Source organism: Bison bison, unplaced genomic scaffold (genome assembly GCF_000754665.1).
Source record: "Bison bison bison isolate TAMUID 2011002044 unplaced genomic scaffold, Bison_UMD1.0 scf7180017864518, whole genome shotgun sequence".
Taxonomy (NCBI): Eukaryota; Metazoa; Chordata; class Mammalia; order Artiodactyla; family Bovidae; genus Bison; species Bison bison.
Window position 1 is genome coordinate 7816075 of NW_011495071.1, and position 27827 is coordinate 7843901.

At 40.3% G+C, this 27827-nt stretch overlaps 1 protein-coding gene across 2 annotated transcripts in view; it reads left to right on the forward strand.

Annotated features, from left to right (window-relative positions):
* Nucleotides 1–27827, forward strand: part of UBE4A (ubiquitination factor E4A) — a 42832-nt gene that overhangs the window by 5493 nt on the left and 9512 nt on the right. For both annotated transcript variants that reach the window (XM_010830419.1, XM_010830420.1), the window contains exons 2-16: nt 4602–4763; nt 9030–9203; nt 9814–9926; nt 11374–11526; nt 12025–12184; nt 12404–12606; nt 12941–13132; nt 14071–14404; nt 15460–15580; nt 17354–17658; nt 19224–19356; nt 20688–20875; nt 23035–23135; nt 23245–23358; nt 24824–24998. In XM_010830419.1, the coding sequence (XP_010828721.1) occupies nt 4643–4763; nt 9030–9203; nt 9814–9926; nt 11374–11526; nt 12025–12184; nt 12404–12606; nt 12941–13132; nt 14071–14404; nt 15460–15580; nt 17354–17658; nt 19224–19356; nt 20688–20875; nt 23035–23135; nt 23245–23358; nt 24824–24998 (2587 nt within the window). In that variant the 5' untranslated portion in view covers nt 4602–4642. The remainder of the gene's footprint in view (nt 1–4601; nt 4764–9029; nt 9204–9813; nt 9927–11373; nt 11527–12024; nt 12185–12403; nt 12607–12940; nt 13133–14070; nt 14405–15459; nt 15581–17353; nt 17659–19223; nt 19357–20687; nt 20876–23034; nt 23136–23244; nt 23359–24823; nt 24999–27827) is intronic.

Consider the following 27827-nt stretch of genomic DNA (forward strand, 5'->3'; position numbering starts at 1 on the left):
CCATTCTCCCAAATCTTCCCACCCTCTCCCTCTCCCACAGAGTCCATAAGACTGTTCTATACATCAGTGTCTCTTTTGCTGTCTCGTACACCGGGTTATTGTTACCATCTTTCTAAATTCCATATATATCCATTAGTATACTGTATTGGTGTTTTTCTTTCTGGCTTACTTCACTCTGTATAATAGGCTCCAGTTTCATCCACCTCATTAGAACTGATTCAAATGTATTCTTTTTAATGGCTGAGTAATACTCCATTGTGTATATGTACCACAGCTTTCTTATCCATTCATCTGCTAATGGACATCTAGGTTGCTTCCATGTCCTGGCTATTATAAACAGTGCTGCGATGAACATTGGGGTGCACGTGTCTCTTTCCCTTCGGGTTTCCTCAGTGTGTACGCCCAGCAGTGGGATTGCTGGATCATAAGGCAGTTCTATTTCCAGTTTTCTAAGGAATCTCCACACTGTTCTCCGTAGTGGCTGTACTAGTTTGCATTCCCACCAACAGTGTAAAAGGGTTCCCTTTTCTCCACACCCTCTCCAGCATTTATTGCTTGTAGACTTTTGGATCACAGCCATTCTGACTGGCGTGAAATGGTACCTCATAGTGGTTTTGATTTGCATTTCTCTGATAATGAGTGATGTTGAACATCTTATCATGTGTTTGTTAGCCATCTGTATGTCTTCTTTGGAGAAATGTCTATTTAGTTCTTTGGCCCATTTTTTGATTGGGTCGTTTATTTTTCTGGAGTTGAGCTGTAGGAGTTGCTTGTATATTTTTGAGATTAGTTGTTTGTCAGTTGCTTCATTTGCTATTTTCTCCCATTCTGAAGGCTGCCTTTTCACCTTTCTAATAGTTTCCTTTGATGTGCAGAAGCTTTTAAGTTTAATTAGGTCCCATTTGTTTATTTTTGCTTTTATTTCCAATATTCTGGGAGGTGGGTCATAGAGGATCCTGCTGTGATGTATGTCAGAGAGTGTTTTGCCTATGTTGTCCTCTAGGAGTTTTATAGTTTCTGGTCTTACATTTAGATCTTTAATCCATTTTGAGTTTATTTTTGTGTATGGTGTTAGAAAGTGCTCTAGTTTCATTCTTTTACAAGTGGTTGACCAGATTTCCCAGCACCACTTGTTAAAGAGATTGTCTTTAATCCATTGTATATTCTTGCCTCCTTTGTCAAAGATAAGGTGTCCAAAAAATACGGAACGCTTCACAAATTTGCATGTCATCCTTACGCAGGGGCCACGTTAATCTTCTCTGTATCATTCCAATTTTAGTATATGTGCTGCCGAAGCGAGCACTCGACAACTTGTGCAAGGAAAACATTGCCACAACCTGCAGGATGCAGAAAGTGCTTCCCAAGAGTTCATCGAATCCTGAAGCATTTATGCCACAGGAACAAACATTTATTTCTTGTTGGCAAAAATGTGTTGATTGTAATGGTTCCTATTTTAATTAATAAAGATGTATTAGAGCCTAGTTATAATGATACAAAATTCATGGTCTGAAACCTCAATTACCTTTGCACCAATCTAATAACAGGCCTTGCTAGAGAATCAGTGCCCACTCTTGAATCAGTCCCTTTGGCTAGAGACTGCTGTATTCTTTTTGGCCAAGCCAGATTCATATGCCCATTCCTAGAGCTAATGGGCGAGCTCATCCCTTCTGAACACATGGACTGGGAGCAGAGTGGATCCTCAAAGGAAAACTGGGGGTGTCATGTTGAAAAGAAATTGATATTTTGGAGACAGAAAAATAAAAAGAGCTCACTACACTTTTTGCATTCTTCTGGGTACCTCAGGATAGAGGTAAGGTGGTGGTCCGCTAACAGTGACACAATTCTTGGTGCTTCTATGTGAATTAAGGGAAATAAGTAAGGGCAATGCCAAAGAATGTTCAAACTACCATACAGTTGCGCTCATTTCACATGCTAGCAAGGTAATGCTCAAATCCTTCAAGCTAGGCTTCCACAGTACGTGAGCCGAGAACTTCCAGAAGTACAAGCTGGATTTAGAAAAGGCAGAGGAAACAGAGATCAAATTGCCAACTTCCTTTGGATCATAGAAGAAGCAAGGGAATTCCAGAAAAACATCTGTTTCATTGACTGTGCTAAAGCCTTTGACTGTGGATCACAACTGTGGAAAACTCTTCAAGAGATGGGAATACCAGACCACCTTACCTGTCTCGTGCAAAACCTGTGTGCAGGTCAAGAAGCAACAGTTAGAACTGTCATGAAACAAAGGACTGGTTCAAAATTGGGAAAGGAGTACGTCAAAGCTGTATATTGTCACCCTGCTTATTTTACTGCTGTGCAGAGTACATCATGGGAATCGCCAGGCTGGATGAAGCACAAGTTGGAATCAAGATTGCTGGGAGAAATATCAGGAACCTCATATGCAGATGACACCATCCAAGGGCAGAAAGCGAAGAAGAATTGAAGAGCATCTTGATTAAGGTGAACAAAGAGGGTAAAAAAGCTGGCTTAAAACTCAGCATTCAAAAAACGAAGATCATGGCGTCTGATCCCATTACTTCATGGCAAATAGATGAGGGAAAATTGGAAACAGTGACAGATTTTATTTTCCTGGGCTCTAAAATCACTGCAGATGGTGACTGCAGCCATGAAATTAAAAGACACTTGCTCCTTGGAAGAAAAGCTATGACAAACCTAGACAGCATATTAAAAAACAGAGATATCACTTTGCTGACAAAGGTCCATATATTCAAAGCTGTGATTATTCCAGTAGCAATGTATGGATGTGAGAGTTAGACTGTAAAGAAGGCTGAGCGCCAAAGAATTGATGTTTTCAAACTGTGGTCCTGGAGAAGATTGAGGGTTCCTTGGATAGCAGGGAGATAAACCAGGCAATCTTAAAGGAGATCATCCCTGAATTTTCATTGGAAGGGCTGATGCTGAAGCTGAAACTCCAATACTTTGGCCACCTGTTGGAAAAAATCAACTCATTGGAAAACACCCTGTTGCTGGGAAAGGTTAAGAACAGGAGGATAAGGGGGCAACAGAGGACGATCTGGATGGATGGCATCACGGAATCAATGGACATGAGTTTGAGCAAACACCGGGAGATAGTGATGAACAGGGAAGCCTGGTGTGCTGCAGTCCCTGGAGTCACAGAGTCAGACACAACCTAGCGACTGAACAACACTGCAGTGTTTAAAGGGAAGGAAAGACCTCGCAAGGATTGTTAACTCCAATTTTATGCTGTCTTTCTTTTTTGCATGATTAAGCTCAACTAAACTATACATAATAAAAAGTAAAATATATAGAGCAACATCTAACCTTTGAGTTCTTTGAAGTAGTCAAGACTAACAGCATGCTGAGACGAGACTAGACTGTCATTACAGCTCAGTAACCATTAGCTTTTAGGCAGAAAGCTCAACAGAGGAGCACGAAGCAACAGGTAGAGATGCCTCAGCACTGTCCAAAAAAAAAAGTGTTATAGTCTCTCTCCAAAAAAGAGTAACTTTTCAACTTGTATTAGCTTTTGTTAGTGTGATTCCGTAAGGAGTCTTACCTCAATTAAAGGTAAACCAAATGTTCTTTTTGCCTCCTGCCTTGTATCCCTGACCCCACTCCTTCTAAGAACCTCTGTCCTTGTAGCAGTTCAGCATCCTCGTGAGCAGAATATTCATACCCTTTGTCTCTTCTCACCCTTTTCAGGGTTGTATTTCTATGCTGTGGGCTTAAAATTTCAAAAGGGGAGAAAGCCTTTCAGGGAGCTCTGCTCATCCCATTATACCCCTGAGTCCCCTTGGCGCTTGGATGAGGAAATTTTATCAGAAGAGTGCAAATGCAGGCTCAGTCAGCTCCTCTAAATACCTTTGAGGTATATATCTATTTCATATTACACAGCAGGAATTGTGTTTCTTCAGTATTGTCAAAACCATATAAACAGGGAAGGTTAAATGTAGAATTAAGCAAAGACCATTTAGTTCTTGGAGGAAGAAACATCAGTAGTCATAAGCCAGGAAGTAGAGATGGATTGTTTAATATAGATTTAAAACCCATGGTATGCTCCTAATCTGATTCCTATCCTGGTTTGCAATTCCACTTCTGACATATAGGCTTCCATTTAGTTTCTGTGTAGCTGAGGAGTTCCTGGCTCCAACCCTTAAGTCACAGAAGCCTGAGCAAGCACAAGCACCACTTTATGCTCATGCTGAATGAGAACTAGTCAACCAGCCTAGAGATTTATGGGAAATTTTTGTCATGTTTAAGTGCTACTTTGTTGTTACAACTAGTAGCTCAGTTTCCTCTTTGACTTTAATAATCCTCTCTATTTAACCTATTTTTTTTTAAAGGTATAGCAAATAGAACATGTCAACAGATAAATGCATTCCTGAGCATCTTTTAAGTTTCTTGGTTTTAGCCACCCCCAAATCAGGCCAGCTTGTCCAGTTGGTCGGTTTGTAACCATTTTGCCAAAAATGCCTTGAATCTTGGAACAAAAGTTGGCAAGTCTTACCCAAAGCCTTTTAAAATGTACCATAGTCAAGGAATGGGAAAAGAAACAACAATGATTTTATCACAACTGTTGTGTTATCTGCCCTTCCACGTCTTAATACCTGTCCTTTCTATAGCCCCTCCCCCTAGGTCTGGATGGAGGATACTTTAAAGTGAAATGACAGACCAGGAGAATAACAACAACATCTCAAGTAACCCCTTTGCTGCTCTTTTTGGCTCCTTGGCTGATGCCAAACAGTTTGCAGCAATCCAAAAAGAGCAGCTGAAGCAGCAGTCTGGTAAGTGGAGGAGCCAGTAGCAGTGGATGAGATGACCTAGAATGGGGTCTTCCCAAATTAAATATCCTTTGGGTCCTTAATTGCAACTGGAATTTATATTTAGGGCAGAAGTTGGCATTTTGTTCATATTTGTTGTTTGTTTGGTTTGGGGGACTTCTCCTTGTCCTATCCCTGGCTTAAAAAGACCAGAGAACAGGTGGTTCTGGAATAACAGATGCCCATCATGCTCCCAAAGCTGTCAAGCTTTCTTGTTTTACAAATCACCTAGCGAAAGATTCTTAACAAAGATGCTAAATTTTTTTTAACATAAGAAACAGGTTATAGTTGTAGGTGTGGGAAACAAGTCACATGCAGCTGTAGACAGCAGGTGTGTTAAAGGAAGACTTAGAGCCTTCTAGCCTATAGAGAAATGAGGTTTGTTCTTAAGCCCAGTGCTTCAGAGTCTTATCTCAAGTAAAATGCTTTTTCATTACACTTTCATAGCTTACTGCTTTTAGAACAGACTTGTAGGAAAATCTGATCCTTACCCTTCATGTGAAAAAAATTAGGACAATATCTCACTAATCAGAAAAGTGATTTTCCTCATCTGGGACCAAAGTAAAGATCAAGTCTAGCTTCCGCCCTATAGGTAATATATGAACTAGAAGAATTAGGATGCTATTTCCCAAATATATTAGTTTTCTGAGCGTATACACAAACTTTCAGGCCAGAAATTGCTCCCTTTCTCCTCCCTCCAAAAAAGATGTGTTTTTTATTTTTAGGAAAGGAGAAACATTTATACTTTGCCTTTATTGTGTTTATTTCAGAAGTGTTCAGATATGTATACTACTGTGTACATATGGCCTTACTCTCTGATTAGGATTGAATAAAAAGGAAGTGAGAGCAAGACATGAGTAGTAGACAGAGACAGATGAAACAGAAGAAATACATGTAATGCTGACCTTTTAACGTGATGGAAAGAGGCAGCTCTGAGTCTCAGTCTCTGAAAACTTTCCCAGATTTCTAAAATATAGGCTCAGAATGGGAACCCTTGGATTAGGAGATTGAAAAGTGTGGAATTGGGAAAATAAGGAAATGAGAAATTTTAAGTATGTGGTTGAGGAAAGTTTTGGTAATCAGCGCTTGTCACTCTTGGAATTCAGAGGAGACCTTAATGGTATAGGAACAGAGCAACTGAACACTCATCCTTCTGGCCATAAACAGACGTAAGGCTGGCTAGGATTGGGAGCATTGCAGTGGGAACAAGTCAGGTGCATGCCCTTCTGTTACTATTTCGGCACCTCATTGTCTTAGTTTGTTTACACTGAGTTTGCCAGGTCACCAGGTCTAACCTGTTTTCCTCCAGCAGTTAGTACTCTAGCAAAACCTTTGACCTCCTGTATTGAGCTTCACTTTTGCTCAGTTCACCACACTGAAGCAACTCTTGCACCTGAGAATTTTGCCCAGACTTTCAGAGTAACCATTTTATCAGCAAAGGAAAATGCAGATACAGGCTTGCATGTGCCTTTTAGTGAGCAACACTACTTATACACCCCTTTAGCATCAGCACCATTCTGAGAAGCTCTCTTTTAAGTTGCTTTATAAAAAAGTAAAAGGATTCTATCAATAAGAAAAAAATAACTAATTGAAAATGGGGACAATTTATATATACTCAAATTACTTTAAAAAATCCAATCTAGCTAATCATTAGAGAAATGCCCATTAAGACAACAATTAGATAGTTTTAGTCTGTGCAGTTTGTGAAGCTTTAAACAGGCACTCTCTCATACACTGGTGCTGCTGTTAGTTGCCAGGTTGTGTCTGACTCTTTGTGACCATGGACTGTAGCCCACTAAGCTCCTCTGTCCAGGGATTTTCCAGGCAAGATTACTAGAGTGGGTTGCCATTTCGTTCTCTAGGAGAAGATCTCCAGGGGATCTTCCTGACCCAGGGATCAAACCCTAGTCTCATGCTTTGCAGGTGGATTTTTTACCACTGAGTACTGGTGAAGCCCCATATACTCGTAGCCATGTAAATTGTAGTGGTTTTGGTTTTCTTTTTTGCTGCATGAGGTCCAGCTGCACAGGATCTTTAGCTGTGGCATGTGGGATCTCCTGGAGAAGGAAATGGCAACCTACTCCAGTATTCTTACCTGGGAAATCCCATGGACAGAGGAGCCTGACAGGCTACCATCCTTGGGGGTCACAAAGAGTCAGACGTGACTTAGGGACTAAACAAAAACAACAAATGTGGGATCTAGTTCACTAACCAGGGATTAAACCCTGGCCCTCTGCATTGGGAGCATCTCAGCCACTAGAGCACCAGGGAAATCCCAGAGTAGTCTTTCTTAAAGTAATTTGGTAATACATATTTGTTAACTTTTAAATATTCAGGCTTTTTAATCCAGCAGTTCTGCTTCTGTGAATTTATCCTACAGAAGTACTTATACAGGTGCACAAAAATAATAAGTTATATGTGGTATAGTGTTGTTTGAAATCATGGGAAATTGGAAACAATACAAATGTCCATCAGTTGAGAAGTCGCTACATAGATCACATTGTATGCATTCAGTGTAATACAGGGCAGCTATTGAAAAGAATGAGGTTGGCTTATAAATGACCTAACAGAGAGGTGTTGGTGCTGATTAAGTTTAAAAGGCAAGGGAATTTCCTGGCAGTCCAGTGGTTATATCTCTGCTTTCACTGCCAAGGACCTATGTTTGATCCCTGGTGAGGGAACTAAGATCCCACAAGCCAAGCATCACAGCCAAAAATAGATAAATAAAAATTTAAAAATAAGAAAAACGTGTTCTCTTAAAATCAGGGAAAAGCCATATATTTAATATAAGTAAAGGCTTATTGATCTATTAGATAATTCTTTGCTCACTAGGATTCTTTAGGGAAGATAGTGTTGCTACTTTTGGCATTATGGAATACAATTAATTATGAGTAGAAAAAATAAAACTTAGTTTTTGAAATATGGTAGATTTTATAACCAGGGATTTCAGAATTCTGTACTTAAGATGTTTCCTGATACAACTCAATGGCAAAAACCGCCAAACAATCCAATTTAAAAATGGGCAGAGGATCTGAATGAACGTTTTTCCAAAGATGACATATAGATGGTCAACATCTGCATGAAAAAGTGCTCAACATCATTAATTGGGGCAATGTAAATCAAAACCACACATGCTTGTTAGAATGGTTATTATCAAAAAGACAAGAAATAATGTGTTGGCAAGGATGTGGAGAAAAGGGTACCCTTGTGCACTGTTGGTGGGATTTTAAGTTGGTTCAGCCACTGTGGAAAATATCGGCATGGAGGTTCCTAAAAAAATTAAATATAAAGCTACCATATGATCTAGCAATTCTACCTCTGGGTATTTATCCAAAGAAAACAGAAACACTAATTGGAGAAGATATATGCACCCCCATGTTCATTGCAGCATTATTCAGGTGGACAGTAGATGGGCCTTAAGGGCATTGTGTGAGGCAAATAAGTCAGAGAAAGACAAATACCATATGATCTCACTTATATTGGAATATTTAAAAAGAAAAAAAAAACCAGGCAGACTAGATTTGGGCTTGCCAGAGGCAGGGGTTGGGGGTGACAAAATGGGTGAAGACTTCCAAAAGGTACAAACTTCCGGTAATAAAATAGTCATAAGGATGCAGTGAACAGCATGGTGACTGTAGTTAACAATACTGTATTACATGAGTGTTTGAACGTTGCTAAGAAAGTAGATCTTAAAAGTTCTTACCATAAGAAAAAAAATTGTAGCTATTTATGGTGACATAGGGGCTTCCCAGGTGGCGCTAGTGTAAAAAATCTACCTGCCAACGCAGGAGACACAAGAGGACGTGGGTTCAGTCCCTGGGTTGGGAAGATCTCCTGAGGGAGGGCATGGCAACCCACTCCAGTACTCTTGTCTGCAGAATCTCATGGACAGAGGAACCTGACGGGCTACACAGTCCATGGGGTCACAAAGAGTTGGACACAACTGAAGTGACTTAGCAAACACGCACGTAGCGTGACAGATGTTAACCTGATTTATCGTGGTGATCATTTAACAATGTATACAAATATTGTAATGTTGTACACCTGGAATGAATATATGTCAATGATACCTTAATTAAAAAAAAAAACAAGATGTTGACTGACTTGAGATGTTCACTAATAAGTTAACATCCAAAATTAACCTCCCCCACTTGGTGACATTTATCATGTATACTTGGTTTTCTCTTAAACAGAGGATTGTAACTGTTAATGACTTACATTTTCTGGCAGATGAACTCCCAGCCAGCCCAGATGACTCGGATAATAGTGTGTCAGAGAGCCTGGATGAATTTGATTACTCTGTGGCTGAGATCAGCCGCTCATTCCGTTCACAGCAGGAAATATGTGAGCAACTCAACATCAATCACATGATCCAAAGGATCTTCCTCATCACTCTGGACAACAGTGAGTTACAGATTTGCAGCCAGTGGATTCACTACTCTGCCTTTCCTGCTTGGGCTAAGGATTCAGTCTTAGAAACTTACTGTATCTGATGGTTAAACAAACCCACCAAACTCCCAGGAACACAGGGTTTATTTATATTTTCCAGGAAGCTTTTGTTAAAGCAGTATTTTGACACACATACAACTTTCATTTCTGTTTTGATTCTGACTGGACCGTGTAGCTTCTGCTGCCTTTTCTACTTTAAAAAGGGTGATGGGCATGGTAGCCAAGTCTGTTTTCTTCTCAGAGGTGATCTAAACATTTTGATGCAAGCCCCAAGAAGATTTAGATAATGTTTCCCCTCTGTGCGCTGTCTGTAGTTAAACCCCCAAACTACTCCTGATGTCTGGGATTTACTCTTTAAATGTCATGATGTTAGGTTTATAACAAAGCACGTGCTCTTTGGGGTTGGGGTGGGGGGGTTAAATCTGTAGATACTGTTCTGTGTGTCAAGATCACTCTGATATTACCTGAGTCAAACTTCGGATTCGAGAGAAATGCTGTCAAGATCAGTTGTCTGTGTAAGGCAGAAGCATTATTCTTAACCTATCAGACTAAAACCATTTCTCAGGTGACCCAAGCCTGAAAAGTGGGAATGGCATCCCCAGCCGGTGTGTGTATTTGGAAGAAATGGCAGTAGACCTGGAAGATCAAGACTGGCTTGATATGAACAACGTAGAGCAGGTACCATTCTTCCATTCCTTACATGTGCCTTCAGTAAAAATGAGCCATGCAGCTGAATTCTGCTCTCCATTCTCCAACCATGGCTTTCTTAGCTCTGTCTCTTACACTGTCTGTGTTGTCCCTCTTTTGGATGTGCTCATCTACCCATGGTCCCATGTCCAAATCTACCCATCCTGCAAGACACAGTTAACAAGTCATCCCGTTTACAAAGTTTCACCAGGTATAAGTTGTTATTTTCTCTCTGGGCACTTAGAGTAATCTCTTGCATCTCTTATAAGAATTGTCTCTTTCCATCCCAAGTTGTGGCTTTTCTATGTACCTCTCTTCTCTCTCCCATAGACACTTAACTTATTGAGGCCAAGGCCCCTCTCTTTCTTTATATCTTTTTCAAAATCAAAACTACATTCTACCTTACAAGTGCTTAATTAATATTAAATGGATGAAAGTTTAGTAGGGAAGACACTTGACAACTTGTAGTTTAACTTCATACGTTTAAACTGTCTATATAAAGTCTGAATGAAATCAGGAATCATGAAGAGCAGTAGATTTCACATATAAGTTTAATCTCTCATTCTCCACACTATTCAACAAATATTCTTTTAATGCTTACTCTGTGCTTGGGGCTATGCTAGACACTTAAGCTTGCTTTAGGATAATGATATAAACAATTAAATTTGTATACATAATTTCTTTTAATTGAGGGATAATTGCCTTACAATGTTGTGTTGGTTTCTGCTATACGACAGTATGAATCATCTGTAAGTATTATATACATATATCCCCTTCCTCTTGAGCCTTCTCACCAACCCTCCGCATCCCACCTCTCTGAAACTGAGCTGAACTCCCTGTGTTACACAGCAGCTCCCACTAGCGTTTTATTTCACACACGGCAGTATTATGTTAGTGCTACTCTCTCAGTTCACCCCACTTTCCCCTTCCCTCCCCTGTGTCCACAAGTTCATTCTCTCTGTCTGCATCTATACTCCTGCCCTTTTTTCCCTTTTACATTCTGTGATTCTCATAATTACCTGTGTCGAAATTATCTTTTATGTCTTGATGTTCTAAAACTAACTTTGCAGTGGACAGGGATGGAGGCAGATAAATCAGGAGTTTGCAATTAACAGATACACACTACTGTATACAAAATAGATAAACAACAGAGACCAACTGTATAGCACAGGGAACTACATTCAATATCTTATAATACCTATAATAGAAAAGAATCTGAAAAAGAATAGATATGTATGTGTGTGTGTAACTAAATCACTTTCCTGTACACCTGAAACTAACACAACATTGTAAATCAACTATACTTCAGTAAAAAAATAAAATGTAAAAATAAATAAAAATTTAAAAATTATTTATGTAAAATAAATAAAAATGTAATGCAAAGTTACATTAACTTTGCAGTGATTTAGTATTCTCATTTATTTATTTTTCCTAATAGGCTGTCTTCACTCGCTTATTACTTCAAGATCCAGGCAACCACTTGATTAACATGACTTCTTCTACAACATTGAATCTCTCTGCTGATCGAGATGCAGGGGAGAAGCACATTTTTTGTTACCTTTATTCCTGCTTTCAAAGAGCCAAGGAAGAGGTAAAGGAATCATTGCCATTAAGTACTCTTGGGTATGATGTAACCCAGAGGATTGGATCAGTGTCTTTTATATTAATTTGTATACATCACAGTGTATCTGAAACTGGATATCAGAGGTCCTGTTAGTTTGTTTTCTGAAGTTTTAATCTCTCCTTTTCTGTGGCTTGGGGTCTTCCCATTCCCCAGTTAACAAATGCCTCTTATTATTCTTTCTACAAATGTCTTTAAAAAATCACACCTTTATAAAAAAAAAAATCTGATAAATTCATTTCTACTGAGGTGTGTATAACAGAGTAGACTAAGCTTGATCACTTCCAGCAATAGAATTTCTAAGAGGTGATTCCTTAACCCAAGGAATGAACTCTCATGGCTTTTCAAGCATCCATACCAAAGCCCTATTGTTTTGAGACACAGTGTCTTTCCCCTTCTGTTTGCTGTATCTGCCTTTGTGCCAGGTCACAGAGCTAGCATCTTCCCTGTCTTTGTTGCTGTTTCCAGATTACCAAAGTTCCAGAGAACCTGCTACCCTTTGCAGTACAGTGCAGGAACCTCACTGTGTCCAATACCCGAACAGTCCTCCTCACCCCAGAGATCTATGTTGACCAAAACATCCACGAGCAGCTGGTAGATTTGATGGTGGAAGCCATCCTAGGAGGCCGTGAGTACATAAGCAAGATCTGTGAGCGTCTGCATTTGATTTCTGTAACATTCCTCTGATTGCATTAAAAAGCCTCAGAGGCACTATGGTTCCAGCATAAATGAATAAAATGGGTTTCAATACCAGTAGAATTATCAAAAGTTCAGCAAAGTAAAGAGTTGTGTGTAAAGGCATATAGAAATTCCTTTGGCCTCCTCTCTCTTGTTTGTCTTCCATCAGATTTTGAAAGTGTAGCTGAGTTTCTGGATGAGGTCATCGAAGCTTTGATACTAGATGAGGAAGTTCGAACATTTCCAGAAGTCATGATTCCAGTGTTTGACATTTTATCGAGCCGAATCAAAGATCTAGAACTCTGCCAGATTCTACTGTACGCGTATCTGGACATTCTTCTCTATTTCACTAAGCAGAAGGATATGGCCAAGGTAGGTCTGAAAGTTCACATGTGTTCAGTTGAGTTGGAAGCTTATGCTTCCCTGTCCTGAGGGCACTGTAATATTACCTATTGTATAAGAAAGGTACATTGGTTGTTACATAGTCTTTTTTTGTTTTGTTTTGTTTTGGCTATGCTATGTGGCTTGTGGGATCTTAGTTCCCCAATCAGGGATCGAACCCACGTCCCCTGCATTGGCAGATCCTTAACCACTGGACCACCAGGGAAGTCCTGGTTGCTGTATAGTCCTAACTCTTTGAAGCTCTCTCACCCCATCACTTACCTCATCATACAGACAATTGACTAGGACTTGTCTTTTCCTACAGGTTTTCGTAGACTACATTCAGCCCAAGGATCCAAGTAATGGACAGATGTACCAGAAGACCTTGCTAGGAGTAATCTTGAATATCTCCTGCTTATTAAAGACACCGGGAGTCATAGAAAATCATGGCTACTTCCTGAACCCATCTCGTTCCAGTCCCCAGGAGATCAAAGTACAAGAGGCCAACATTCATCAGGTGGAGCTGTTTCCTGGTGCATTCCAGTCCCCAATCTCTTAAGTATTGTTTCCTCAGGAAGCAAATGCAGACAAGGCTACTTGAGCCTTTTGGGAAAGCAGATTGATCTGGGTGACTCTCTACGTAATCGTGTAAAGAAATGGCCCTCTTTTTAGCGTGCACTAAGAGCAGAGGACAGACCCTTGTTTGGTTCAGAATGAGCTGCTACTATTCTTTGCCCTGTGTTGTAGCACAGTCACCTGCTCTCAATTCTCATTTTCCTCACCAAGGTATTTCTTAAAACTTCAGGTCCTAAAATCTTCTGAATGAACTCCAGCTTAAAAGCCAAATCGTTTTCCTTTTCCTCCTTTCCCCTGTGTCATCTCTGTTTGGGCTTCCTAGCATAAATTATATGGTATAAGTCTGGCCAACATACGGCAATCAGTGGTTGAACTGGGGGCAGTTTAAATCTGCCATCATCACACCTTTCTAAAGCAGAGGTTGGCAAATTATAGCAGTGGTCAAATCCAGCCTGCCGCCTTTTTTTGTAAGTAGTTGTATTGAACCTAGACATATTTCTGTGTATTGTTTATGGCTTGACTTTATGCCGCAGTGGTAGAGTTGAATAGGTGGTACAGAGACCATATGGCATGCAAAGCCAAAAACAGTTATCATCTGGCCTTCAGAAGAGAAAGTTTACCAGCCCCTACTCTGCCCCTACTCTAAAGCTATGTAAATGCTAGCTGTAGTTTGGCAGCTCATCAGGAAGACTTACACATGCCCAGAATTATTATTACTTTTTTTAAATCAGAATGGTGGGGGGCAGGGTAAGGCACAGGGAGAGTAAGGGAAAGATCAGGATTCATTTTTGGAAATTGCCAGTGGCTAAGGTTTGAGAGTAACAAATATTAGGATTGTGCAACTGGAATGTTCTGTGGTTGTGTTTTCTGGTTAAACAGTTCATGGCTCGGTACCATGAAAAGATCTACCAGATGCTGAAGAACCTACTCCAGCTCTCTCCAGAAACCAAACACTGTATCTTGTCCTGGCTCGGAAACTGTTTGCATGCAAACGCAGGCCGCACCAAGATTTGGGCCAATCAGATGCCAGAAATCTTCTTCCAAATGTATGCCTCGGATGCCTTCTTTCTGAATCTGGGTGCTGCTCTCCTGAAGCTATGCCAGCCATTTTGCAAACCCAGATCCTCTCGGCTCCTCACCTTTAATCCTACTTACTGTGCCCTGAAGGAGTTGAATGATGAAGAACGAAAAATTAAAAATGTACACATGAGAGGTAGGGGGGAGCTGGTCTTCTCAAAACTGTGTGTGTGTAACATAAGGCCTTCACTTCCATATCCTTTTCCACAAAGGTCCCTCATTCTCAAAGAAGATAAGGCAAAAAGAAAAGCCATTATAAATTTTTAAAAGGCAGACTTTTAAAAACTGATAGTTTTAGATGTTATGCTTTACTGAGACCTTCTCTCTGAATTTGGCAGACTTGGATATTCACTCATTCATTCATTCTTAGGAAAATGAATAAAGGACAGTCCCTGTCCTTTTTGAACTCAAAGGCTCCAAAAGGAGGCAGATATGTTAACAGATCATCATAATACGGTCTAGGGCTAGGAATCCAGAGAAGGGAGTAAATGATGAATTCTGCAGAAGGTGGAGGTCTTCATAGTTGAGTCTTGAAAAATGTGTTGGGTTTATCAAGCAAAGGAATCCCTTTTATAGAGGAAATAACTGTGAAGGTACAGAGCTGTGAAACAACTAAGAACAATGGGAAGCTCCACATGGCTAGAACATGGGGTAGCTGGGGGAAGGGGTATGGAAACTGGCAGGAAATAAGCCTGGGGAGAAAGAATGTTGAAGCCAAATTGGAGAAAACTCAAATAATACAGAGAAGTGAAAAGAAGGAAATAAACCACTGTTAGTTCTACCACTGAGAATGAATCACTCTTAATTATTATGTACTTCCTCCCAGTTTTTTAGCTCTTCTAATTATAAAAATAACACATGCTCAAAAGCAAATAATCTTATATACAAAAAAGCACAAAATAGTAACAAATGATTACCTATCTCCTGGAAAAATCTACAGTGCTGTCTATCATTCCTTTTAATATTTGATGATTTCATGACCAAGCTAAAAAGATTTAACTGCATTGCTATAGACAGAAACTAAAAGACATTTTTAGACCAAGAGAGTAGGAATGTTACAAGATCTGTTTTTAAGAAGATATTACTCAGTTCACTGGAAGCAGGATGGAAGTTGAACTAGAATAAGGGGACACTGGAGCCAAGATAGATGTCTATGGCAAGACATTTACTCTTCCTTTTCATTTCTTTGAGGTTTGGACAAAGAGACCTGTTTGATTCCAGCTGTACAGGAGCCAAAGTTTCCCCAGAACTACAACCTTGTAACAGAGAACCTTGTCCTGACAGAGTACACCTTGTACTTGGGATTTCACAGGTAGCTCCTCTGATGTCATTAGGAAAGAACTGTTTGGTTGTGTTGATATCAGAAGGTTAAAAGTGAGTATTATAATAATCTCACTTTATTCTGAAGGCTTACATTAGGATCTAAAAGGAAAAGGCATTATACGCATTAATCTGTGTCTAGATCAACTGGCTTTATCCATGTACCTTGAATTTATTTTACATTTTTGACCTGTTAAACTTTTTTATTAAAGATACAGTATATTATATAAATATAGTGTAAAGATACACTATATATTTCTTTTGATCTGCACATTTTTAAATCACTATCTTCCTTTTGTCATCCCCACAAGTGGAATTTTCCTTTAATATTTCACATTCTGCTCTTCAATTTTCATTACTTACTATGCCTGATGAAAAAAGAGAAAGCTTTATTCTGTGGTATAGAGAGACAAAATTGACAAAAAGAAGTGTTTTAAGAGATTTCAGAACGATCATAAAAATCTGTGTATCAAAGAGGATTCTGGATGTGTGAAAATTTGAAAGCTAAGGTGTGTAACTTCCGAAAATGGTCTGGTTCTGGCTAACCGCATGTCGTTCTATGATTTTTTTTTCCCCGCTCTGATTTAGCTGAATTTGACGAACATTTTATAAATAAGGGGGAAAATAGCTACTCACTCATAGTTATAGCCTATAGGAAGGCATATTGAGGACAGCAATTTTTAATGCCTTTTTGGGAAACTTAAAATGACATAGCATTTTTCAAAGCTCATCAGATTTTTCAAAAAATGAAATTATATCTTTACTAGAGATTACTTTCTGTCTCTGTCATTGATATTTTAAATGAGACAGTAGATAACAACTTACCATGTATTTATTAACCTATTAAAACGGAAAGTGAAAGTCATCTAGTTTCTCATTATTGGCTAGCTAACACTAGACATCGTCCACGGGGCCAGAGAGAATGAGTTTGGACTGTACACGCAGACACAACTCTCCATGACATTGAACTCTGGGTCTTCCTTTCATTAGAGAACATTTGGATGACCCTTTTTGAAGAATCATTTAATTTTTATTGACCATCCGAGAACTGGAAGCTGCTGTCAGGTTGCATTCCAGGTGGCTTCTGGTTTACATGTGGTCATTGCTAATCTGGGACGTGCCTGGTGGCTCAATCTGTAAAGAATCTGCCTGCAGTGCAGGAGACCTGGGTTTGATCCCTGGGTCAGGAAGATCCCCTGGAGAAGGAAATGGTAACCCACTCCAGTATTCTTGCCTGGGAAATCCCAAGGACAGAGAAGCCTTGCAGACCTCATTCCATGGGGTTGCAGAAGTCGGACACAACTTAGTGACTAAACCACTACTACCATCACCACCACTGCTAATCTGGACTCCATTCTCACCAGCTTTAGTTCTCTACTAACCATGAAAAGACTGTCCATATACCCACATCCAACTACAATCATTGCCCTTGGGTGGTGTCAAACTATCTTGTACCTTGCCTAATCATTATATATCGTACATAATAAAAGCCCAGTCTACACCCTGCTCAGCCAAGCCACTATTCTTTGGATAGTGCATTTCAGCCAAAGGCAACTAACTATATGTTGAATAACATTTTTCCAGTGCTCTGTTCCCAGCCCGATCCTGTCAGTAACTTTTGTGATATCTGTGTCATCACAACTGCAGCCCTACATCCTAAAAGGGAAGAATAAATACGTGAGGATTTGTTTTTCAGAAATAGTCTGTACTCAGCCATCTGTGTGTGAGCCTTCTGACCCAGTCTCTTCTGCTTTCTTGAGGGCAGGTTGCATGATCAGATGGTAAAAATCAACCAGAATCTGCATCGGCTGCAGGTAGCCTGGCGGGACGCTCAGCAAAGTTCCAGCCCTGCTGCTGACAACCTCCGGGAGCAGTTTGAACGACTGATGACCGTCTATCTTTCTACCAAGACAGCCATGACTGAGCCGCAGATGCTACAAAACTGCCTAAACTTGCAGGTGTCCATGGCTGTTCTCCTGGTTCAGCTGGCCATAGGCAACGAGGGCTCACAGCTGATGGAGCTGACTTTTCCTTTGCCAGATGGCTACAGTTCTTTGGCTTACGTGCCAGGTGAGCTGGCTGTCCCTTGGGAACTTCCTATTTATAGCCATCTGAGTTTAACTGGGTCACTTTGAAAGTATAGTACACAAAATATCCTACCTTAGGTATCATTCAGCTGTTTTTGGAGAAACAACTCAAACTCCTAGATAATGTCTGTGGTCAGAGCCTGGGAGAACTGACAGCAGGTTCCTCAGTTATGTTGCCACTGCTCTGCAGATCAGAAAATAGTCTTCAGAGGGTGAAGTGCAGTCAGGGTTTTCTGAGCTGTTAGTTTCTATCATTAATATAGTTTGTCATTCAACTTATAAATTTATCTGTCTAACCCTCCCCCCTGTGCTAGTCTTTAGGGGAAAAAAGTCATCTCCTCTTGGTTAACCCAGAACGGAGAGTGTGTATGTCTGTTATATTGGTTGAGAGGTCAGCAGATATTGTCCATCAAATTTAGGTTACATTTTTTTTCTTTAATTTTTATTTTATCTTGGAATATAGTTGATTTACAATATTGTGTTGGTTCCAGGTGTACAGCAAAGTGATTCAGTTATATATATACATACATACATACTTTTTCAGATTTTTTTTCCTTATAATTGGAAAATTTGAGAAATTTCCTGTGCTATAGTAGGTCCTTGTTGACCTACTGTATAGCACAGGACCTACACAGTATGTCCTACATACATATAGTAGTATGTATGTGTTAATCCCAAACTCCTCATTTATCCGCTTGCACTTCTTTTCCCCTTGGTACAGGTTACATGCTTTTAATCCCTGTACTAGTCATTTATTGCTGAGTAACAGATTACCCCAAACATAGCAACTTCAAACAACAAACATTATTACACACAGTTCCCTCAGGTCAGCAATCCAGGATCAGCTTAGCTACATGGTCCAAGTTGCAGCCAGGCTATCCACCAGGGCCATAGGAATCTGAAGACTTGACCAGGGCTGGAGGATCTGCTTACAAGCCGTCATGTGGTTGCTGGCAGATCGCAGTTGCTTGCTGGCTTCTTTTCCAGGCCACACAGGACTCTCTTTAGTAACTATTCATGGTATGGCAGCTGTCGTCTCTCAGATCAGGGGAAAAAATGGAAGCTGTAGGCTTTTATAACCTAATTATGGAAATGACATGCCATCATCTCTGGAGTAGTGGAAGAGGAGATATACAAGGGCATAAATACAAGAAGGCTAGGATCAGTGGAGCACCCCAGAGACTGATGACCATAGTCATCTAATGTTTTCATCTCTATTCAAGATTCTTCATCTGAAGGGTTATTTTAACTCACAGTTAACCTTGAGTGTGGAAATATATATCCATCAGTGTACTTTCTTAAACTGCACTGGTATGTTAACGTTTTATATCTCTACTGTTCTTCAATTTACTTGGATAAAACTAAAAATTGCCTTACATTCAAAGGAGATTCTGCATTTTTTTTAACTTATCATCCTTCCTAGTACCTGTAAAACATTTGGGGTTCTTGTAAACCTTCACTAAGTAGAGTAAAAGAGAAGAATATAAATATTGCTTAATACAGAGAGTCAGATGTTTGGCTAATTCCAGTGAAAATTTTCTTTCTCAGAATTTTTTGCAGATAACTTGGGTGATTTCCTCATTTTTCTCCGTCGCTTTGCCGATGACATCTTGGAGACATCGGCAGATTCCTTGGAACATGTCCTTCATTTTATCACCATTTTCACTGGAAGCATAGAAAGGTGAAGTGCTGAAAGCGTGGCTCTGTCACAGTGCAGAGCTGTGAAACATTCAGAAGACTTCTAAGCCAAGAAATAAACAAGCCTGACTCATAAGGGGTTGCCTTCAGAAGTTGTGTTAACATTAATGAATCACCTGACTATCCTTATGAGTAGCCCAAAATCCCATACTTGAGAGGCATAATAAACAAAGGACTTTGCCCACAGAGAATTTGAACCTGCATATAAGGTACCAGATGGGAATTCCCCTGCTAGTCCCTGGTTAAAATACTTAACCTTCATGCCAGAGAACTTGCCAGGCGCTGATGATCTTCTAATATCTGATAACAAAGTTTGCTCTACAGTCCTGAATTGGATGAGCAGTAAACTTGGGTAAATGCTCTCTGATCTCAAGACTTACATTCACAGCTTCTAGTCCTCTTTCCCGGAGAAGGCGATGGCACACCACTCCAGTACTCTTGCCTGGAAAATCCCATGGACGGAGGAGCCTGGTAGGCTGCAGTCCATGGAGTCAACAAGAGTCGGACATGACTGGGTGACTTCACTTTCACTTTTCACTTTCATGCATTGGAGAAGGAAATGGCAACCCACTCCAGTGTTCTTGCCTGGAGAATCCCAGGGACGGGGGAGCCTGGTGGGCTGCCGTCTATGGGGTCGCACAGAGTCGGACACGACTGAAGCGACTTAGCAGCAGCAGCAGCAGCAGTCCTCTTTCCCAAAGGAAGATGCTCACTGACCTCCTGTAGAGTTGCTTCTCTGATTTCCTGGTGGTGGTAGACCAAAGGAAACAATGTGTACGTAAGTGAGAATTTTCTGCACAGAGCCACAGTCCCCTGAGCCGTGTAGGGGAGATGTAGATAGAACCCACTCCTCCACTGAACTGAACGGGCCTAGTGAGAAATTCTAAACCAACAAGTGTTAGGCACACCTGGTATGCATTGTAAATAATGTAGAATAATTAATTATATCCTGGTCCTTACCCCCAGAAAGCCTGGAAAGGCAAGTTTATCCCAGGTGAAGCTGTCAGAGAATAGTAAACAGTAAGTAATACATTATTAAAGAGAAATAAACAGAAAGGCAAAGCATTAAATAAAAACTTACATACTCACCCTCATGATTGGTAAGCTGTGATCTTAAGAACTGAATGGTATACTCTGCGTATCCCCAAGAAAGTGACAGACTCAAAACTGCTCAGTACTGTTTTCTCCTGTAACTCTCTCTACAGATATTATATGATGATATGATGTTTTGATTCCTCACGTGGAGAAAAACAAGTTATAAATTTGGGAGTAAAGTTTTCTGCTTGCTCAGTTTGCTTTCTGTCCTATTCATAGGATGAAGAATCCCCACCTAAGGGCCAAACTGGCTGAGGTGTTGGAAGCAGTGATGCCCCACATGGATCAGACCCCAAATCCTTTAGTATCCAGTGTCTTCCACCGGAAACGTGTGTTCTGCAACTTTCCCTATGCATCCCACCTTGCAGAAGCTCTCATCAAGGTCTTTGTGGACATTGAGTTTACAGGTAAAGCAATCTAGAACCAAGAAGCTAATGCATTGCTTAATCAGTTTTTAAATGGAAAATACCATAAGCCATCATTTACTGAATATCTACCATGTGTTACCTGATGCTAAGTGCTTTTTTCACAGTGTTTCCTTGTCACCACCTTGTCAAAATTTCCTTGTCAAAAATACAGGAAAGTTTTACTGTATTATCCCTGTTTCCCTGTGAAGACATGGATACTTAAAAAAGATTATTTGTTTATGTCATACAACTAAGTGGTAGAATCAGATCTATCTCACTTTAAAAAAGAAAGACATATACTCTTAATAACTTTACTGTATTTTTTGATGGACTTCCCTGGTGGCTCAGACAGTAAAGTGTCCGCCTACAATGTGGGAGACCAGGTTCGATCCCTGGGTTGGGAAGATTCCCCTGGAGAAGGAAATGGCAACCCACTCCAGTACTCTTGCCTAGAAAATCCCATGGATGGAGAATCCTGGTAGTCTACAGTCCATGGGGTCGCAAAGAGTCGGACACGGCTGATGGCTGTCCAGTTAAAACCTGAGTCTGTATATTTTTCTTGCCTCAAAATGACAGAATGGTGAAGAGTAAGACAGTGTACTGATTGACGTATTCTTTTACCTTGTCCAGACAGTCTTAACTCACCTAGTTTGTTAGATTAAGAATAACAGCAGGAAACATTGCCTAATTTCTCTCATGGCCTTTTGAGCTCTAACCTTGAGATGCTGTGTTTGAGTTAAGCATTACCCCATCTCAAGCAGTAAACAAGATAGCAAAGCAGTTATTTAAGACCCCTTTAAAGGGAGTGTCCTACCATCTGGTGATAAATACAGTTAACATTAAAGAGAGATTTAGCATTTTACTGACTGCTTTTCTGTATTAGAATTTGGACTTCGTTACTTGCTCACCTCTGAGACTTCGTTTCCTCATTTATAAAATGGGGTTGAAGTGATGATTGAGATAGTATATGTAAATTTTAATTTTATATATATACATATATATATATAAGAAGTTTCACAGTGAACATTGCAATTATTTTATGGCCACTACAACTCTTTGGTTGTAATACTAGAGGATGAATTATAAAATAATTATTTGGCTGCTCAGGGTCTTAGTTGTGGCTTGCAGGATCTTCAGTCTTTGTTGTGGCGTGTGGAATCTTTAGTTGCAGCACGCAAACTCTTAACTGAGGCATGTGGGATCTAGTTCCCTGACCAAGGAATGAACCTGGGCTCCCTGCCTTGGGAATGCAGAGTCTTAGCAGTGGGCCACCAGGGAAATCCCGAGGGTGAATTATAATAACTTTTATTTTCTGAGAAAATAGAAGTTGAAAAAGATTTAAGAGACTTGCATTAAGTGGACCCAGAAGGAAAACCGAAGTCTTCTGACTCCAAATCCCACACTCCTCCTTTATTATTATGACCCAGCCTGTAGAGCTCTAGTGGTACCTTTGGCATGTCAAAAGCTGTACAAGCCTCAGATTTTCAGCTCCTGGCCTGATTTTTCAGAGTAATCAGGACCCAGTTGGCCCCAGAGCTGGGATGTTATCCATGAAGAATGTGGGGATTACTTAGTGGCCCATGCTGCACGTGGCTGTCACTGCCACAATGGCTAGCTCAGAGGCCTCATTCCGAGTCAGATAAGCACTCTATGTTTGGATGTGAAAGCATTTGTTTCCCTTGGCTTTTATTTTGCAGCTCAGTCCTCATCCTTTTCTGAGGTCTGTATCCTTTATATCTGTCTCCCTCTTGTTCTGTCGATAAGGAAATAAGTAAACACTTGGCTACAACTCTAGATCTTTATAAACTCCCAGGACTGGCTTTACCAGTATCCTTAACACATTCAGAATTTTCTAAAAATGGCTACACATAGACATAGTGCTTCCCCAGTGGCTCAGAGATAAAGAATCCACCTGCCAGTGCAGGAGACACAGGTTCAGTCCCTGGGTCAGGAAGATCCCTTGGAGAGAGGAAATGTCAACCCACTCCATCTTTCTTGCCTGGGAAATCCTATGGACAGAAGAGCCTGGTGGGCTACAGTATGTGGGGTCGCAAAGAGTTAGACAGGATTGATATCCATCTGTCCGCACATAGACATAAGCTCGTATTCTTTCTCTAATGGCACTGGCTTTGCTGATGTTTTGCTGTACCTTACTCCAGGAGACCCCCATCAGTTTGAGCAGAAGTTTAATTACCGCCGCCCCATGTATCCCATCCTCAAGTACATGTGGGGAACAGATACCTATCGAGAGAGCATTAAGGTGAGAGTGTTTTTGTTGAAACCAAAACTGAGTTATCTTCGCTGCAGATAAGCCCCAGTGGGCTGTGATTCAAGACTAAACTGGTTTTCTCTTGGGCTGGGTCTTACAGGATTTGGCTGACTATGCCTCTAAGAATTTAGAAGCCATGAATCCCCCACTCTTCCTCCGCTTTCTTAACCTGCTAATGAATGATGCCATCTTCCTTCTGGATGAAGCCATACAGGTAAAACAGATTTAACTGCTCTTATACCATCATACATACTTTTTACCTCTTAGTCATAACAGAGCAATCCTCATGCCCCAAGCACCTGTCTTGGACACCAAAATTTTGAAAGTAGTAATTACTGCCAACCTTGCCGTTTTAATTTGATAGATATTCTTCCATTAGAGACCAAGATCAAGGGTCATCGAAGCCTTACGAGCTAGGATGAGATTTTGGCAGAGTGGAAAAGAAAGTGTGAAAAAAGGCCAGACTGGCCCAACTAATCAGTCCAGCACTACAGAAAGAAATCAGAGAATCTTCATTCAGTTAGTGACTTTCAGCTTTCTTCCATTGCAAGACATTGGTAACAGTGACCAACTAAAGCAATGATCCTTACCCCTCTTTCCTAAAAGACTCTGACTTTTATGCCACTATTTGAAAAAAGTCTCTGGTTTGGGTAATTTTTTTCACATAGAGACTCCAAATCATCAGTATTTTTCGTTTGTACACTGCTTCCCAAATCTTTAGCTCTATCTGAAACATGAGTTTTACTACATACACTAGAGGCCACTCAGCTCCTTCAGCTTAACCATCTCTTGTGGAGCTGCTACTTGCTCCTATAAAAATTCCCTTTATCTGCAACAGGTGTAAGACAGGGCAGTGACCCAGAGGGAGACAGAGCAGGTAAGTCATGAGGGTAGCCTGTCGGATAGCCCACACTGGCCTCGTGTTGATTATCGGTCTCCCAGTAACTTGTATTTAAATTGTGAAAAAATGCTTCTGCTTTGATCATAATCCCATACTTGAAGATTTTTAGATCTGTTGCCTTAGAAAACAAGTCCTGTAATAAATAGACCTTTCTCGGCAAAAGCTATATAACAGAACAGATGACACAGATGGCATCTCCATGGGACTATAAGCATAACATGCTTGCTGCAACAGCAAGAGTGATGAGAAGTAGAGGGTTTTAAATATTTATGGTTCTCCTTCCAGACATCTTGCATATTTGATAGAGCTTTGTTTTTTCATAAGCAGTTTTGGGGGGTGGTTTTGTTTTCCTTCTTTCAGGACGGGGTCAACCTTTTTTCCCTGTAGCCTGTTTGCTTTTATCAATGTTTCATATACTGTTTATCCTCCTTTCTGTTTCATAGACTATAATATTTCCAGGGGAATAACCCATTACTCTCCCCAGACTGAAACAATGTTTCCACAGTTTCTTTTTTAAAAAAAATTTTAAAGGCTGTGCCATGCGGCATGTAGGATCTTAGTTTCCAAACCAGGAACCCATGGAAGCACAGAACCTTAAACAATGGACCACCAGGGAAATCTCTCCACAATTTCTTTGTAAACTTAATAGTCTCCTGTCTCTTCTGTAGTCCTTGGTTTTCCCAGCTTAGTGGACTAGATTTTAAATAGGACCTCTTAAATATCATCTTCCTTTCAATACGCTTTGTCCTCTGATCCATTCCACCTCTGCTTTCTGTAGTATTTGAGCAAGATAAAGATTCAGCAAATTGAGAAGGACCGAGGTGAATGGGACAATCTGACTCCAGAAGCCCGCCGAGAGAAGGAGGCAGGCCTACAGATGTTTGGACAGTTAGCACGTTTCCATAACATCATGTCCAATGAAACAATCGGTACCCTTGCGTTTCTGACATCAGGTAAAGACACAACACACTGCTTTCCCCAAAAATGCAGTGGTTAAGATCTGCTTCAGTTGAGGGATCAGCCCCACTGAGGCTCTGGTGACCGTATCCTCCTCCACAGTCTGAGAGGAAGTGAATCACTAGAGAAGCTTCAGAAAGAATGTTGCCCATTGTTGACATGGAAATGAGGAAATGTTCACCCTCACACAGCTGCCAGAAAGCATGTTAGTGTCATTTTTCTTGAGGACAACATAGCCATATAAATATATCTGGGGATGTTTGTGTTAACTTGAAAAAATATCCTTGAACTCTTGTTAAATGTGGTAGATCAGAGACATTTATCTCCACTCCCTCTGTAGCTCCACTGTCCAGTTCAGTAGCCACTCACAACATGAGTCTGTCAAGCATTTAAACTGCAGCTAGTCAGAAATGAGATGTGCTGTAAGTAGAAAATACACACTGCAAAACTTTGTATCTAAAAGTAAAAACTTCCATTAATAATTTATATTGGTTATATATGAAATGGGGGCATCCCTAGTGGCTCTGATGGTAAAGAATCTCCCTGCAATGCAGGAGACCTGCGTTGGGAATATCCCCTGGAGAATCCCACTCCGGTATTCTTGTCTGGAAAATTGTGGACAGAGGAGCCTGGCGGGCTACAATCCATGAGGTCAGAGTTAGACACAACTGAGTGACTAAGCGCACACACACACACATGAAATAACAACTAGGGATCACCAGGCATTTGAGAAAATCCTCTTAACACAAATAATAGCTGAAAACGCCTTCAGATATCTTTATAAGTCTCAGAGGGATGAAAGAAGATACAGCATACCTAAGACAAGAACAAAGAGGCAGTACCAGAGATTATCCAAGGAACAAGTTGAAAAAATACAACTTCAGAAATTTTGAAAAGTCAGTAGGACAGTTAGAAAATAAATTCAAGGAACTCTTCAACAAAAGCAGAACAGAAAAAAAAAAAAAAGGTGGAAATTAGAAGAGAAGAAAATATCAATCTAGAAAGTCTCAAAAGAGAAAAATGAAAGGGAGCGAAGAAATAATACCCTCCAAATTCCCCAAAACTAAGAGGTTCTAAATCAAAAGGAGCCCCCAAGTGCCCAACACAGGGAATCTTCAAGACCCCCACACTAAGGTATATCATTGAGGTATTTTAGAAAATCAGGGTAAAGAGATTTTAAAAGGTCCCCAAGATGGAAATAAAAGCAAAAATAAACAAATGGGACCTAATTAACCTTAAAAGCTTCTGCACATCAAAGGAAACTATTAGCAAGGTGAAAAGACAGCCTTCAGAATGGGAGAAAATAATAGCAAATGAAACAACCAACAAACAACTAATCTCAAAAATATACAAGCAACTCCTACAGCTCAACTCCAGAAAAATAAACGACCCAATCAAAAAATGGGTCAAAGAACTAAATAGACATTTCTCCAAAGAAGACATACAGATGGCTAACTAACAAACACATGAAAAGATGCTCAACATCACTCATTATCAGAGAAATGCAAATCAAAACCACTATGAGGTACCATTTCACACCAGTCAGAATGGCTGTGATCCAAAAGTCTACAAATAATAAATGCTGGAGAGCGTGTGGAGAAAAGGGAACCCTCTTACACTGTTGGTGGGAATGCAAACTAGTACAGCCACTATGGAGAACAGTGTGGAGATTCCTTAAAAAACTGGAAATAGAACTGCCTTATGATCCAGCAATCCCACTGCTGGGCATACACACTGAGGAAACCAGAAGGGAAAGAGACACGTGTACCCCAATGTTCATCGCAGCACTGTTTATAATAGCCAGGACATGGAAGCAACCTAGATGTCCATTAGCAGATGAATGGATAAGAAAGCTGTGGTACATATACACAATGGAGTATTACTCAGCCATTAAAAAGAATACATTTGAATCAGTTCTAATGAGGTGGATGAAACTGGAGCCTATTATACAGAGTGAAGTAAGCCAGAAGGAAAAACACCAATACAGTATACTAACGCACATATATGGAATTTAGAAAGATGGTAACAATAACCCGGTGTACGAGACAGCAAAAGAGACACTGATGTATAGAACAGTCTTATGGACTCTGTGGGAGAGGGAGAGGGTGGGAAGATTTGGGAGAATGGCATAGAAACATGTAAAATATCATGTAAGAAACGAGTTGCCAGTCCAAGTTCAATGCATGATACTGGATGCTTGGGGCTAGTGCACTGGGACGACCCAGAGGGATGGTATGGGGAGGGAGGAGGGAGGAGGGTTCAGGATGGGGAACACATGTATACCTGTGGCGGATTCATTTTGATATTTGGCAAAACTAATACAATTATGTAAAGTTTAAAAATAAAACAAAATTAGAAAAAAAAAAAATAAAAGGTCCCCAAGAAAAATTAGGTAATGTGCAATGGTTTAAGCGTCAAAATGTCTTCGAATATCACAACAGTGACATTTGAAGCTGTAACACAGTTCTGATGGAAAATTATCTTTTCAGCCTAGAATTCTATAGCCACCAAACCGTCAATCCTGTTTGAGGGTAAATGTAAGGAAATTTTCAGAGGTGATGATATCAAATTTACTTCCAGTGTACCCTTTCTTGAGAAGCTACAGAGAGATAAACATACTCCATCAAAATGAAGGAGGAAAGTGGAATCCCATAAGAGAGATGCAAAGGAAGTTCCCAGGCTGATGGTGGAGGTAGCTTGTGTGACCACCACACTATAGGCCTATAAAATTGGAGTCCAGATTGGAGTGATGAATGGAAACTTCCAAAAAACATCTCTAAAAACTCTTTTTTAGAATTCTGCATTTCTGGTGGAGAATTTAGAAA